At 41.8% G+C, this 15,941-nt stretch overlaps 3 protein-coding genes across 8 annotated transcripts; 1 reads left to right on the top strand and 2 right to left on the bottom strand.

Annotated features, from left to right (window-relative positions):
• Nucleotides 1–189: 189 nt before the first annotated feature.
• Nucleotides 190–2,234, bottom strand: sb:cb288 (uncharacterized). Its single transcript, XM_052067316.1, has 5 exons — nt 2,069–2,234; nt 1,645–1,696; nt 1,162–1,233; nt 975–1,059; nt 190–900 (listed from the first exon to the last, which is right to left on the bottom strand). Exons 1-5 carry the CDS (start codon nt 2,129–2,131, stop codon nt 864–866), a joined length of 309 nt encoding a protein of 102 aa, XP_051923276.1. The 5' UTR covers nt 2,132–2,234; the 3' UTR covers nt 190–863.
• Nucleotides 2,235–2,879: 645 nt separating this feature from the next.
• On the bottom strand, nt 2,880–6,391 carry ykt6 (YKT6 v-SNARE homolog (S. cerevisiae)). The gene is made up of 7 exons (XM_052067304.1): nt 6,205–6,391; nt 5,446–5,528; nt 5,115–5,215; nt 4,928–5,032; nt 4,763–4,828; nt 3,931–4,032; nt 2,880–3,795 (listed from the first exon to the last, which is right to left on the bottom strand). Exons 1-7 carry the CDS (start codon nt 6,306–6,308, stop codon nt 3,760–3,762), a joined length of 597 nt encoding a protein of 198 aa, XP_051923264.1. The 5' UTR covers nt 6,309–6,391; the 3' UTR covers nt 2,880–3,759.
• A 130-nt stretch (nt 6,392–6,521) lies between these two features.
• gck (glucokinase (hexokinase 4)) lies at nt 6,522–15,913 on the top strand. 6 transcript variants are annotated; one of them, XM_052067232.1, is made up of 11 exons: nt 6,522–6,942; nt 7,625–8,991; nt 10,135–10,297; nt 10,370–10,539; nt 11,596–11,715; nt 11,791–11,886; nt 12,443–12,542; nt 12,631–12,814; nt 13,545–13,700; nt 13,998–14,231; nt 14,715–15,913. In XM_052067232.1, exons 2-11 carry the CDS (start codon nt 8,983–8,985, stop codon nt 14,860–14,862), a joined length of 1,380 nt encoding a protein of 459 aa, XP_051923192.1. In that variant the 5' UTR covers nt 6,522–6,942; nt 7,625–8,982; the 3' UTR covers nt 14,863–15,913. The 6 variants fall into 6 exon arrangements, with proteins under 6 accessions (XP_051923192.1, XP_051923191.1, XP_051923189.1 ...); XM_052067231.1 differs by lacking the exon at nt 6,522–6,942 and adding an exon at nt 7,030–7,143; XM_052067233.1 differs by lacking the exons at nt 6,522–6,942; nt 7,625–8,991 and adding exons at nt 9,802–10,063; nt 14,350–14,396.
• The last annotated feature ends 28 nt before the right edge of the window (nt 15,914–15,941 follow it).

The following is a 15,941-nucleotide window of genomic DNA, read 5'->3' as shown; positions in this document are numbered from 1 at the left end:
GCATGTACAAAAAGGAAGCGTTCACATTCGCATCACAGGACAACTTAAGAATCTTAAATGAAACTAACAATCACGTTTTTGAAACGTCTGAGAAAGCTGTAAAGAGTATCCAGTCAAGTCATTGTGTCGACCAGCTTGGCCTGACATCACTAATAGACGTTACACAGACAAATTGAGGACGCATGATAGTTTCTCTATTAAAAATGTTCACATTTATTCAGGTTCACAGTCCCAACGGGAGAATGTCACAGCTTACTCTTAATATGCACACAGCGGAAAGATGATAAAATGCACGAAAAGCAATTGGTTATTAGTCTAGGAATGGAGTAGAAGGGCCATACTGAAAAGAAAAAAAAGAACTACACTACGAATTTAAAGTGATCATCTTACCAAAATAACACATCTTTTCAAATGTACTCTTAATTGTAGCACTTGAATCTAGTCGCGTCATTTTTGTCTTTTGTTTTCAGGGTTGGACATAATATTTATAAAGACAAACTGGGATTTTTAAGTTTCAGAACGGAAGCTATTCAGCAGCAGCAGCAGAATCAAACAAAATCCCCCCCCCCCCAACACACACACTTGTTATCTTGTTAAGAGGAAAGGAATTTCATCTGTGCTCTACAGCACATTTGACAATAAATTTGTACTTCACTTGACACACACACACACAGTTTATCGGTTGTTAAAGGAGCGAGTGGCCTCAGCCCTCAGTAGTTCCCAAAGCAAAGAGCAGCACACTTTTCAGCTCTACATTGGTTAAAATTGAGGCGTTTGAGTGGTGCGCCCGCAAGTCAGGCCACACCTTTTGAAGAAAACAACTTAAAAAAAAATTATTTTACAGTACACCACCGGTCCTGTCATCACGCAGTGATTCTTGCTCTCGCCTTCCGGCGTTTTCTGAAAGAGAGAGACATCCACAAATGAAGCCTTCACTCAGGTTCAACACCAACGGGGATTTGTTGTGTCGATACCTTCGTGGCGGCGACACCATACATTTCCAGAGCATGGCATAGAGGCCCAGTAACATTGCGATGAACATTGCAGCCGCAATGGCACCTGTGTGACCATCATTTTACTCCAGAGTCCAAAAGTCATATTTTTCCATCAACACAGCGGAAACCAATCGTACAACAAATGCTTGTGCTGTGCTGTACTCACCAGGAATGATTCCGTTGCTTGTGTTTAAGGAATCTTCGGTGCTTGATGGACGAGCGGCTGCTGCAGTGGAACCTTTGGGGGGAAGGGAAATTGAATTATATACTGTATATCAATTTAATTTCTTAAACCAAGTAGAAGAATTGTCATCTCCTAAAACCCCAGTTGCTCACCGAATCATTCTAAACTTTCTCCACCATTAATGTGGACTACAACCTGCACTCAAAACAACTCACTTGGGAAAAACCGCGAATCTTTTCAAGAGGAGTGTAAAAATGAACGAGCGTGGTTGCACAACTGCACAGAACCTCTTCCAACGTAATCAATCAAACTCAAGCTCATGTTAAAGAGGGGAGGGGGCAGCTGCACGTATCGCTATTTTAAATGACTCCAATGTACCCCAAATAAAGTTAAGATGTTCTTGCAGGCTTTTGGAATATTTTTGGAGAGAGAGAGTATCAGTCAAAAAGAAGAGCGGAGGCTTACCATTTCTCTGTAGAACCTGCAAAGCCTGCCAGGTCAGATCTGGGTCAACTATCTGAAAAAAAGTAGCCGGATAATCACGTTTTAACAAATAACGTACAAAAACATGCTGTGACGTTGCAGCTTGCTCCTTGAGACGCAAAGGAGGCGTGAATATAGTACAAGTGGGAACTTCAGGATAGAAAACAGGCCCAACTTGGCACAGACACAAAGTAAACATGTAAGATAAGAAAATACTGTTGACCAGAATTTCCAAAAGATAAAGACAGCATATAGTCGACTGAAACAAACCAGTGCGGCGTTTTATAACTCTACGACGCTTTGCAACTTGGAAGTCCTGTCCCACTAAAACCGTAATTTGACTCAAAGAAAGCTTTGTTCTTGACGAGGGACGACACAAGAGTCCTTTTGCCGATCACTTTTTTACCTCCGAAGAGTTGACGATGCGGTTGGGTGCAAATTTGCTGTCGTTTTGCGCCTGGGTCCGCATTTTGGAGACGAGCGGTGGTCAGAAGTCATCAGCGCATGTTTTCGTCTCGCTTTAGCTGTGTGCCTGCGGGCGTGAGGTGTTCAAGTACTTGGACAAACCTCGGATTTCTCAACTCCAGATGTGGTACTCGAGGAAAGCGTTTGGTTTCGAGTTTTGATCAGTGTAAATGACTACCGGTAAATCTTCGATGCGAATCTAATCAAACGCTTAAAAAATCACTCTGTCTATTTTAAAGAAACGTTCCTTGACGTGTTTATTAGATTTACCAGCTTTTTAAAATCTCTTCAGGGTGCATTTCCTATTCAATTGGACCTCCCTCACAGAAAAGCTGAGTGTGCAACATTTTTTTTCTTCAGGCTGCAGTCTCAACTTTACCAATATTAGGATACTCATTATATATAAGTTGCAACTTTACCTATATTAAGATAACAATTATGTATCTGAAACCCGTTTTGAAAAATTAAAGCGATACGCAGACAGCGGGATGGTGTTTTGGTTTGCATGCTTACAGCTCAGTCACGGTTCGAGTATTATGTCAAACAAGGAGTGTACTAAGCCATGTGTAAAATAAAACTATTGCTTCTATGCCATCAGGCCATAGCCTCTTCAAATCAAAACCATTCTCGGGCATTGAGAAGAAATCACAAATCTTTTCTGGCGGATGTCAAAACATCTTTTAAACATCAACCATTTCAGCTCTGTAATGACAAGCACAACAGAATGAGGATTGATAATACAGAGAAACGGGTTTGAACCCAGATAAGTATTTATTAAATCAAGAATCAACCCTGCACAGGCTTCATGTGGGGGAGTCACAGTACTCATAAGACAAGTGTACAAAGGCCAGTTTGCTGACCACTTATGAGCAACATTTCCGCTTTGTTAAGAGACACCAGTCCGTGTAGGTATTGCACAAGAGTTTACACTGTAAAAGCCAGAAACACACAAGCGCAGTCACGCATTAATTCAGCCATACACATGTCGTGCATAAACATACACACGGCGGAAAGCAAAGAACTCATCTAAAATACAACCAAAGGCATGTTTGCACCTTGACTGGATGAGAGCAGACAAATCGAATTCATTCTGAAGATTAAAAAAAAAAAAGTGCAGCAGGGGAACGTTTGAGTGTCCCTCGGCCAAATTAATAAATCCATTTTTGTGTTTTAGGGCAAAAAAATCGATTTGGGCATAGCGTCCTTATCATTAACCAACATTGTGATAGAGGGGGATACATGTTCACTCTGCGTTAACAGCAGACAAACACAATCAGCCACAGCGGGAATGTCAGCAAGTTCAATGAACAATATGAAGCTGATGAGTAGCAAATGCTTTTGTTTGCCATGTCACTGGAAAACAAAAAGCCACATTTAAGACATGACGCAATCCAGATGACGACACGTCATCAAAAGACAACGACACGCGGGTTCGTCCTGCAGAATGTTCCTCGGACCCGAATCGCTCCTCCAGCCCCCATCGGTGAATATCGCGGTGGAAGCTAACCTTCCTCATGTGGCGTTGAGATCGTGCGGCCGGCGCTCGATGGGGGATGTAGGATCGGGATGAGCAGGAAGGCAATGACAGATTAGACTGATAAGAGGCGTGTCCGTGAGGACGAGGCGGAGACATCACATGATCTCGCAGCAGGAGTTCTGTTTCCTCGCCTGTTGGAGGAGAAAATGGGGTTGGTGGAGATAAATGCAGAGTCATATTAGGTACCAAAGAGCCAAAAGAGGTCATTATTATTATTATTATTATTAAATAGTGGCTTGTCTTGGAAAAAAAAGCCTGGCACTCACTGTCTTATAAAAGGCTTTGGACTGGGTCCCCAGGTGCTCTGACTTGGCCACGAGGTCGTCCAGTTTCTCTCCTCTCTCCAACAGACTTTCCATGGTCTTGTGCTACACACACACCAGACCACACACACAAAATTAGCACTGTACAAAGAAGCAACAATGAAAATTAAGTTAGTTCCAGACTTGATTGTTTTACAGGTATGGCCTGATCGTGTTTTTCAAAACAAATATTTGCTGTAATCATGACCACGGTTATTATAGTTAACTAAATCTAACAAAATAATTAGAACGGAAAACAATATTTTTATTCATGAGATAAAATAAAACCGCATTTTTTTTAAATGTGAAACTAAATTTTATGTTTATAAAACAAAATATAATTATTGCAAAATTCATTTTCATCTGCTGATTTTTGCACTTTCAAGGTTTATTTCTATATTACTCTGTAGCCATGCCAAAGAAAAAAGGTCCTTTGCAATATTACACAAGACTTGGACTTTTTTTGTTTTCCATCTACCGCTCTACAAATACAGTATCCAAAAACAAACTAATACAAAAACAAATGAAACCAAACTTTGCTTAAAAAAAGGAAAAGAAACTCAAATTAACCAAAAAAAAATTGCAATGAAAAATAAATCATGTCATTTCTATTCATTTGAATGGGGAAAGATGATTTGAGATACATGTGTTTCGAGTGATAAGTGGAGGACAGAAGTGGCATAGAAAAACACCCCAAAATGTCTCCAATGCTACTGATGATGAGGTGAGTTGGTAGAATTTGAGGCATGTTAGCTCGTATGTGACAAACGGCAGGGGTGGGGGAGGTCTCCGCTACCAAAATGATCTTTGTGTCGTCCAGCTCCGCCTGCACTTTTGACATTGCATCTGCTTCCCTTGGATTCTGAAGCGGAACACAGGCAGTCATGTAAAAACTTTTCTTACGCGCACAAGTCGCTTTATCATTTTTAAATTTGGATCAGCTGATTGAGAGCCAACATACCTGATATTTGGCAAGGAGAATGTCTAGGGCTTTGTAGTTAACGGTGTCGGGGTTACCAGAGGGCCAGTCTATCCTGTCCACCTGTCTGGAAAACTCTTCTAGCACCTAAAACACACACTACCGTCATAACGGAGGACTCGAGAGTGTGCATCTGCGCGGTAACCGGCATCGGCAATGGCACGCTCACCTTGTCAAGCAGTGTGAAGCAGACTCTCTGTGGATATTCTGTGTCAGCTATGACCACCGCACCCAGGTTATCATTCCTCACGTACACATGACATAGGTACTCTGTGGTAGAACATTCGACTTGTAAAAACGCAATCCATCGATGCATTTCGCACAGTGCCTGTCCACATTCGGATCACAGGTGAGCTGGACCCCGGACTGGTCGGCAGCCAATCACAGGGCGCAGACAAACATTGAAACCGACACCGACTGACAAATGAGTCTTCAATGAACCGAATATGCATACCCAGAGGAAAATCCACATAAAAGCGTGAACATGAAAACATTACTACCTTGTTCTTTGACAGAGGCACGAGTTCCAACTGTTGTCCGTTCAACAATCAAGGCACTGGTGAAGGACATGAACTCCTGGATGCTGAATAACCACCACACAATAAACGTTAAGAGGTAGGGAAAAGAAACCAGCACAGACTAATCTGGCGAAATTCACGGGAAATTTCAATGCTAAGCGCAGACTTTTAGGAAATATTGAGGGTAATTTAATCAAAAGGTAACAAATTCAAACATTAAGCAGACATCCACACAAAATAATACAATGACTAATTGTACCTTTCAACATATTTCTAAATAGAAATGATCACATTTGTTCCCATAACATTGGAACCCAATTATAGCATTAAGCGCAGTACACACATATAAAAAAACGGGCTGATTTTAATTGTTCCATCATCCCTCTCCTTCCAGAAAAGGTTCCCTTTTCTTGAACAATGTTGTAAAATTAGTGTGAATTAAGATTGAATAATTTTATAACATTTTACAATGTAATGATCATAAGTGTGAGTGTGTACATAAAAGCGGACGTTTTTTAATGTTTGATTAAATGCAAAGACGAGTGTCCTTTCATGGAGGCCTTCAGAAATTGGAGAATATGATATGATTCATATTAATTAACCATAAGAAATTTAATAACCACGTTAAAAAAAACAGTGATATACGTGTACTTCCGCATGAGCACAATTAACCAGTGTGTTCCTCTTCGTGTGTGTGGGGTGTCACATTTTCATGTGTGACGAGACTCAACTACAACGCACCTGGATTTCTGAAAGAAGCTGAAAGAGGAGAGTTCGTACGCCGCTTTCAAGAGGTTGGCTTTGGTAGCTCCTTTATAATGAACGCTCAGGCTGTAGAGCTTCATGGTGCCGCCTGGTTCCTCGCAGCACACACGGTCCCACAGGCCGGATAATCTAAAGTGGAACGGGGCTTGGATCAGATGACAAGAATTATCCGCCTCGGAAATAATAGCAAACAAACTCGGCGTTGTTTGATAGCTAACGAGTGCAACTAGCCGCCCTGGTAGAAGTTCGAGTTTGTCAACACTGTAAATGTATTTTTTTTTTGTTTAGTTTAGATTTACACAATATACAGACATTAATTACAAGCCTCTTATCACACAATAGTGCGAATGAAGACCAAGATTCATTGCCAAAGTAAGGCCGAGTGGTGGTTAGCAATAAATGCTAGCTTGTTTTCCTAAGGCCTCTCGACTAACTTACCCGGTTTAAAAAAAAGATATCAGCGACGTCCCGCTTGGTTAAAACAAGAAATCGAATATACTATTATTTACACGACATATACACTGGTTGTCCGTTTTTAGGGTGGAAATCCGAAGCGTCGTAGTCTCAAATGTGATAGTTTGGAAGCTACTTTGCTTGTTGTGACCAATCACACGTCACAACCCTCTTTGGGTCCCCCGGCATATTTGCACGTTGGAAACAAAAGACTATTGCAATTAAAGTTCCCCCTGGATCATGAACAGCAATATAACTACGGTATGTTAATAATAAAAGCTAGAAGTAAAAACTAATTATTTTTTATGTTATTGTTTTATAATTTCGATTATTCTCATCATTAGGCTATATGTATATGAAAATAATGTTTTCAAATGTGTCCTATGTGTTGTGTTATTTTTGTTATTTTGACTTCAAAATGGCGCCGCGAGAGTGGCTCCCTCTCCAGCAGCTCCTATACAGGTATTTTGTTTTTCTACTTCTTCCTTTCATAACTTTGCTGCTGTGAATTGGGAATTTCTCCATTGCGAGACTAAAAAAGGCTTTCTTAAATCTTTTATTCTCATCCCTTTATTTACATAGTACTTTACTTTTACAAAAGTGCAAATCGTAATCAATAATGCAAAGAACCAACACAATACGTGCAAAAAAATGTGTAAGTGAACACAACACAAAAACTGTGTACAAATGTAAATAGAAATTTTAAATACAAATATAATGTCATACCACCACCCAAGTTCCTCAAAACTATCTGGAAGTCATCCTTCACAGCCTCATGTAAAGTCTCCCACACCCAAGTTGTTTCCTCAGTGACCAAGAACACGGAATTCCCTTTGGCCTGGCAGTACCCATCGGCTGCCTCAGAATCCCAATGACCCAAAATACCCGATATAAACCTTTCTTCATTTTGACAGCATATCTCACTTCCGGTGTCCACCAACAGGTTCGGGGATTGCTGCCACCACAGTCACCAAACACCTCAAACCCGCAGCTTTGGTAGGGCACCTGAACAATGGAGGCGCAGATGGTCAAGGTCCTCAACTTCAGCTGCTGCCCAGCTCACACTGCACTCCCAAGCCCCTTTGCCCCTTCCATGAGCGGTGAGTCCATGGGAAGGAGGACCTACATGGGCTCCTTGATCTGTGCCTGGCCAAATCACGTGGATGTATACCAATCGCCAGGCCCTTGTCATTGAGCCCCACCAGACGTTGTCTGGACCCTCACCTAGGTCTTGTTGGCTCTGGGTGACACTATCATGCGGCAGAAAGCACCTCAACAATTTAGCTTCTAGGCTCATCGGGGACACAAAAACACCTTGAGCACAAGAAGGTGCCAGCTGAAGGAGAAGGTGACCTCCTAATTCTTTTACAAAATGGTAAATTGTCAAGAATTTACAGGGATTGTCCTTTTATGACAAATTTAATTAATAATGATGGAATGATTATTCACCTCCTCCAAAAAAAAATCTGAATCATTCCTCTTTGTATGATGGGTCCGCCAAGTTATTACTTGTAAAATTGGGTGTCTGTCAACTTTTTTTTTCCTCCAAAAGCACAGCAATTGATGTTTTCTCCGGTAGCTTTGCTCCATTTAACAATTTCCTGTTGGCCACTTACCTCACCGGTGAGTGTTTTCGACGGCACACGTGTGCCTATAATTCGTTTCCAAGGCAACACTTGGATGATGGTTTTGGGTGCAAATGTTTGACAGGCCACCTGGGAAGGCGGCAATCATCCTTCTTTTCCTAGAACTCAAGCTTGGCTTGCGTCGACAGCGTGGAAAAAAATTGAAACGGCAGCTTGTTTGGTTTATTTCTTTTTTTATGTGTGCCAAAATGCACCTCTGGATTTAATGGATGGGATACAAATTCATTTTCAAAGTAGGAGAATTTTTCGGGATTCATCCTGTGTGGAAAAACTCAAATTGGAATAAGAGGGATGGAGCTGAAGAGACTGCCAATTTTGTCATATGATATTTCTCAGAATGGAGGTGATGATCTTCCCACGTTGATTTAACACGAGGCATCAGTGGGGATAAATCCCTTACTCGTTCATCCTGCTTTAAAGATCTCATGTGGGGTTTTTTTGTTGTTGTTGTTTTTTTAGGAATACGCTAGTCATGTAATTGTGCTTTGACTTCCTGCTGTTCATAATGTAGTAAGTCCATTCCACCCCCTATACCCCCACCTCAAGCGCAACTTAATCTCAAGACAGGACAGTTCAAATTTAATAACAAGCATACGAAAATCTTTGGAGGGCAGCTGCGAACCAATGATCGGCAGGACGTCCTCGTCGTCATACAATGGATAAGGTAAATAAATTTAAGCATCTGTCTGTCCATCCGTCCTAGTGAGTTATGTTATGTTATGTTACAACAAATGTGTGTGTGTCATTGTGTCAAGGTTGTGGGAAGCTTCACTAATCAGCAAGGTAGAAGGTCACGCAGTAAGCCCGATAAGCACAGAAGCTCTTCCCTTGTTGCTTGCCATAGTTAACTTTACAGGTCAATAATCATCTACTGTTGCTAATTTTAGATGCCTTTTTTTTGTTTTGCAAATAGTTGCGTAATCCCCCACTCTCTCCTTGTATATTGCGCAACCATGCTGCACGGAACAAGTTGGTGCACAAATAGGACAAGACAGAAAACAGAACACTTGCAATCTGACTGCATTCTTGAAAGTGACACAGACTTCTTTTGTTTGTGGCAGATCATTCATCAGAAGATATGAAGACAAACATGTTTCCAAAATAAAAATGTAATTTTGTGTTTTCAGTGACATTAAGACCAGCATTTTGACTTTCTTCAATGGAGGCTCAAACCGTCGATAGTTGCAAAACAAATATTTCCACTTGTATTTCATCATTTGTGTTGCTGGAGTTTTTTCAAGCGTCACATTGTCACTCTGTCACAGACAAAGTGAATCAAGATTTATAAAAATCTTTCAGAAAATGTAAATATATCTATTTAACAGAACACAGTTATCTCACTAAGATTTATGGAAAATAAGTGCAGTGAGGAAGTCTCAAAGACTCCTAATGGTTATATTGACTCAGTTGTGTTAAAATGAAAAACTACATCTAGTACTTGTGTGTGTGTGTGTATGTACGCAATAGATGGGGTGATTTGCGGAAGGCGTCGGCCTGTGATGTTTGCATTTAGGTTGAGCCTGCCCACTTTCCTTTAGTATAAAAACATCCAATGCCACACTGACATGCACACTTGACAGACTCTGCATATACGCACACATACATGCACACACACACGGACACAGTGGACTATCACTACACCTTTAGAAACACATTTCCTGGTGAAGATGCCATGCGTGAGCTCATGTCTGGAGCAGATGGTCAAGTGGCCTCAGCTGTGTAGGCATGACTTCATGGTACTCGAGATCTTATGGCCGGCCTAATGTTGCCTTGTGAGGAATGGTCTTGATTTGCGGTTTGTCTGCAGGTTGATCAAATCCTGTCCGAGCTCAGGCTGCAGAAGGATGAGCTGCAAGAGATCATGAAAAGGATGCGGCGTGAGATGGACAGAGGCTTGCGTTTAGAGACGCACGAGGTGGCCAGCGTCAAAATGCTGCCCACTTATGTTTGCTCCACCCCCGAGGGATCAGGTAAACTGCCGTCACATCATCATGTCTCTCACTCGTAACATACTTGTCGCCTTTCTGTGTATTTACATGAAGTTTGCGTTTGGGCAGAGGTGGGTGACTTCCTGGCTCTGGACCTGGGGGGGACCAACTTCCGGGTGATGCTAGTCAAGGTGGGAGCCGACGAAGAGAGGAGCTGGAAGGTCGAGACCAAGAACCAGATGTATTCCATTCCTGCAGATGCCATGACGGGAACTGCAGAGATGGTGAGACCCATGGGACTGTGAACGCTTCATCGGATAAAGAAAAGTTATTTTCCTGACTTGCTAGCTAAGTAGCTGTGGATTTTGTGTACGTTGGCATACTTTTATCCAAAGTTGGTTCCATTATTTTTGACCAAGCAGAGGATTGTATTTTGGCAAGCCGAAGAGCTGTACTTGGTCTCAGTGAACTGAAATTGAAGTAAATTTCATGATATTAGTTTCTTCTCACACATGGGTTGTTGTGGGTATGTGGCTCAGTGGGTAACACTGCTGACTTTGGCTAATGGTGTTGATGTTCAAAACCCCGTCAAATTAGTCAAGAAGAGCATCCAGTGGTCAAAATTGGGTCAAGAAAGGCAACACAACCCACCCCAAAAATAGCTTTAGCTTGAAATATTTTCTCAATGTAGCCTTGAGGGACTTGACAGCATATTAGCAAACTTGGGTACTGCAAAGAGCCACCACGTATTTGCTCTCAAAAAATGTGTTTTGTCGGTTATTTGAATCAACTTTGTGGGTTAAATAAGTAAAGCCTAAAAGTTGGGTTGAATAAGTGAATATTTTGGGGAGTTAAGTGAGTAGCCAAAAATTGGGTTGGTTCCTTTTTGACCCAAATCGGGTTATTTTTGACTATTTTTGACTTTTTAGAAAGCATCATGCGAGTGACTTGTCAAAGTAACCCCTGACAGGGGACGTTTGCTTCTTCTTCTGAACAAAAGTTAAGAGCGAAAAATAGTATTCTTTTGTTACATTGATAACCTGGTAACATATTTCTTGGTTAGCTTTCACTCATCAACAATTGTTTTTAAAAGAGGCTTCAAGGCCATTTATTGCCACTCCTGCTTAAATTTGCTGTAAAACTAAACATAAAACAAAGTGACCTATGCGTTGCATATTTAAAACCCCCACATAATTTTGACATTAAATAATAAGAAATGCCACAAACGGACTAGCAAATAGCATCCGTGTCATGTAACAGTATAAAATAGTCAACGAATATATGCCTGTGTTAATTGTTAATCATTTCTACACTTTCTATTGTTGTCCTCCTGTTTACAGTTGTTTGACTACATCGCAGAGTGCATGTCTAACTTCTTAGACCAGCACAACATCAAGCACAAGAAACTTCCTCTGGGTTTTACTTTCTCTTTCCCGGTGCGTCACGAGGACATCGACAAGGTAGCACCATTGACGTCACTTCTCGTCATCTACCGTTTGTATGGTACAGTCCCAGCCATGCTTGTGCTTGTGCAGGGAATCCTACTCAACTGGACCAAAGGTTTCAAGGCCTCAGGGGCAGAGGGGAACAATGTTGTGGGGTTGCTCAGAGATGCTATCAAGAGACGAGGGGTACGTTTGTGCACAAGGAAACACTTGGAACAATCAGAACCAAGGAAAAGCAAAATCAGGCATGCAAGAGTATTTTGTTGCTTATGTCATAATTTATTTTTAACTGTCAACATTTTTCCTTGTCATATGACAACTTCAAAAAAGATCAATCAGACTTCATGTTTGTATGAATAGACCTTATTTCTTCATACGGCGACTTTTTTGCCCCCAAGTAAAAAAAAAAAGTCACAATTTTTGTTCTCATTGAATCACAACTCTGAAAAATAAAGCTTTATTTTCCTTATACTATGGATTTTAAAATCTTACCATATGACATTTAATTTGTGGTAATGCTGCGATTGGCTGGCAACCAGTTGAGGGTGCGTCACGCCTACTGCCCAAGGACAGCTGGGATAGGCTCCAGCACGCCCCGCGATGCTCGAAAGCGGTTCAGATAGTGGATGGATGCATTTGTGGTTACACGACCGTAAAGATAACAAGTGCTATACAAACTGGATTGAAGGCTGCACCAAAAAAAAAAAAAAAAAACACTGACCGCCACTGTGATGCCATTCAGGACATTGAGATGGACGTCGTTGCCATGGTGAATGACACAGTGGCCACCATGATTTCGTGCTACTACGAAGACCGCAGCTGTGAAGTGGGAATGATTGTTGGTATGAAATGATGACAACAAATGAGTCCGAAACCTCTCTTCTCACATGGCTTAACACAAATAACCTCCTGTACATTTCCGTTTCTCAGGTACAGGTTGTAACGCTTGTTATATGGAGGAGATGAGCACGGTGGAGCTGGTGGAAGGCGAGGAGGGTCGCATGTGTGTCAACACAGAATGGGGGGCATTTGGAGATAACGGCGAGCTGGAGGACTTCAGGCTGGAGTACGACAGAGTGGTGGACGAGACCTCCATCAACCCTGGACAGCAGCTGTGAGTCGGACAATGTGTCAAACAGGCCAAATATTGATCGCAGAAACACTTAAACCCAAAATTAGTTACGAACTAGCCAAATTTTAAGTTCAACTCCATTTGTACGGTCTATTGCTTGAGTTGGAAATGACAAAAGATGTTTAACCCTTTCATACACCCTATAACATGATAAGCTGTCCACTGTAGTAACGGTTATCCCTGTAAGGGTTCATTTTAATTTAGACATTGGACAGCAATAATATTGGCTCTCAGTCTCTGTTCTAATTCATCCCAAAGGTGTTCTATTGGGTTGAGGTCAGGACTCTGTGAATGCCAGTCAAGTTCATCCATGTCTTGATTGACCTTGTTTTGTGTTGGAAGCATGGATGTGGTGGAGATCTGTGTTCCCTGGGTGCTCTTCTTTTGGGCATCAATTAACGCTATATGGTACTGCTCAGCCAACGCTCACCTGAGCTCCCGGTGCTGGTTGCTCAGCTACGGGCTGCTCTTGCTGAAGGATGTTTATAGATGGCCGCGGGGCCTCATACGTCAGCGGCCGACCTCTGGTTGAGGGTGTCAGATTAATGAGCTCGCGAAAGCGCCTGTCGGCCTAATGGCTGTGTACCTTTGATGCCGGACAGCCGCTGAAGCCACCGTCACTCGGCCATTTCGAGCGTCTTGTGTTTGCTTGTGTTGGTTTCAAGCCCGACTGATTTTTTTTGCGGTTATTTTGGCCTGTGTTCCCTTGCAGCTTTGAGAAGCTGATCAGCGGCAAGTACATGGGCGAGCTGGTGAGGCTCGTCATGATGAAGCTGGTCAACGAGAACCTGCTGTTCAACGGCGAGGCCTCGGAGATGCTCAAAACGCGTGGCAGCTTTGAGACCAGACACATCTCACAGGTGGAGAGGTGAGCATTAGGGTCAAAGGTGAGCTCCGTGAGAACGGCAGAATTTTAGCCCCCTTCCAAAAAAAAGGTTGGAAGAGGTTCTGACCTCTTTCGCCTCCTTGCTTCACTGCACTTGGGTCATTCAGCTATTTGCAACAAAACTCAACTGCGACCCACTTTAGGGTGTTTGAAAACGTTACCATCCATTCTTTCAATGTATGACTTTATTCTCAGAATTTTACCAGATTTTCTTGACAAAAAGGTGGATTTCATGCTCAAAATATGACCAAGTATGTATTTATTTATGACCCTTTCCAGTGACTCGGGTGACAGGAAGCACATCTACAATATTTTGTCATCAATGGGTATGCTGCCGTCCGAGCTGGACTGCGACATCGTGGGTCTGGTTTGCGAGAGCGTCTCTACTCGCTCTGCCCACATGTGTGCCGCCGGCCTCGCTGGCGTCATCAACCTGATGAGGGAACGACGTGGCCTGGAGGCACTCAACATCACCGTGGGTGTGGATGGCTCCGTTTACAAGATGCACCCATGGTAAGAAATGGACGGAGAAGGCCAAAATACTCACGCTCTCTACTTATGTCAACTATACACATGTACAAAATTACTTGGGGCAAAATCCAGCCCTAAGTAACTGCCATGTCATTTTCAGTCAACAACAAATGACAAAATGGCCGCTTCTTCAGATGGATAAACCAGGTGGATTTTGTGACTTAATTCTTATTCTACAAATGAAATACTGCACAGAGTGCCTTTTTAGGCTAGTAGGGGCACATAGAACATATTGCAAATAACTTTTGACTTGACTTCCCCTTTAGGTAAAAGTACAGTCTGAAATGTACTGTACAAACCAAAAATAATAACTTAAACTGTTAACTTATGTTGAAACACTCAAGACTGGTCTTGGTCTCAAGACCACATTTGAGTCGCAAGACACACTCCTTAGTAGCCGACACCATCAAAATATTTCTTTTTAATGAGGCTTAATGTGTTTGGTGTTTGTTTATTTGTTTGTAGCTTTCGTGACAGGTTCCACAAAATAGTCAGAGAGCTGACGCCACATTGTGAGATTACCTTCATCCAGTCGGAAGAAGGAAGCGGTCGAGGGGCGGCTCTCATTTCAGCGGTGGCCTGCAAGATGGCGGCCAGCATGCTGGCGCGGTGAAAGGTGGACCTGGCAAGACCGTTGAATTTGACTATTGATATCTCACAAAAAAAAAATGTATGCTGCATCCATAATTGTCTTTTGAGAGCAGAGGAAGACGGCAACAAGGAAAGTTCACTGGATTTCCGTCAAATGTCCGTTGATATATCTCAAGGCACGACAGTATACAGTGGTACCTGTACTTACGAAATTAATTGTTCCTCGAAGAAATTTCTTAGCTAGAAAAATTTGTAAGTAGAGATGCATTTTCCATGTAAAATGCCCTAATTCGTTCTAACCCCCCCTCCCAAATTCAGACATATTTAGAAATAAAAATGCATCAAAATATGTATGCATGTTATGCATATTGCATGTTACAATTAGATTATTGCACAATAAATGACCGTTGTGCATAATGTAAAAACAAAAACAAAGAATACAGTAAAGAATAAAAAATGATGACCAGGAAGATGCTCGGAAATAGCCAATGGCAGAGCAGATATAAGTTTGTGCGTTCAGAAAACTCAGAGCTGCGAATAGCCAACCATACTGTATTTTTTTTCCTTTCGTATCTTGAAATTTCTTTTGTAACAAGAGGCAATAATTTCCTGTCGAGGAGTTTCGTAACTTGAAAATTTCGTTTGAAGAGGTACCATTGTATTTGTAAAACAATATACAGTTAACTTGCTAAGTCAATCATATTGCTATGTTCAGGACCAGCATATGCTCATCAAATGCTAACATTTGCTAAAAGGTCTGGTTGTAGAAATAAAGGTGTGGCAGCTTGAACGACATGCATTTCTAGCGGCATAACATCTACTTCAAAACATCTACACAAAATTGTACTAAAAGTGAACTACAACCCGACGACCATCAGTGGTCCGACTGCCACACTTTGAGAATCGCTGTGTAGTGCAGAGGACAGCATGCAGTCAATTATACCTGTAGGTTGGAGCAATGATAGCAATAATGTAACAATACAGTTTGGGCTACCTTGAAAGAAAATGGTCTACAATGCATCAAGAAAATCTGTGTAAGGGTGAAAAATAAAAGTTCCATAAGTACACAGCGATTTGATGCTTTTGTATCAATCCCGCACC

This window comes from Hippocampus zosterae, chromosome 6 (assembly GCF_025434085.1).
Source record: "Hippocampus zosterae strain Florida chromosome 6, ASM2543408v3, whole genome shotgun sequence".
In the NCBI taxonomy this organism is placed as follows: Eukaryota; Metazoa; Chordata; class Actinopteri; order Syngnathiformes; family Syngnathidae; genus Hippocampus; species Hippocampus zosterae.
Note: the sequence above shows the minus strand (reverse complement) of the source record. Positions and strands in the feature narration are given on the sequence as shown.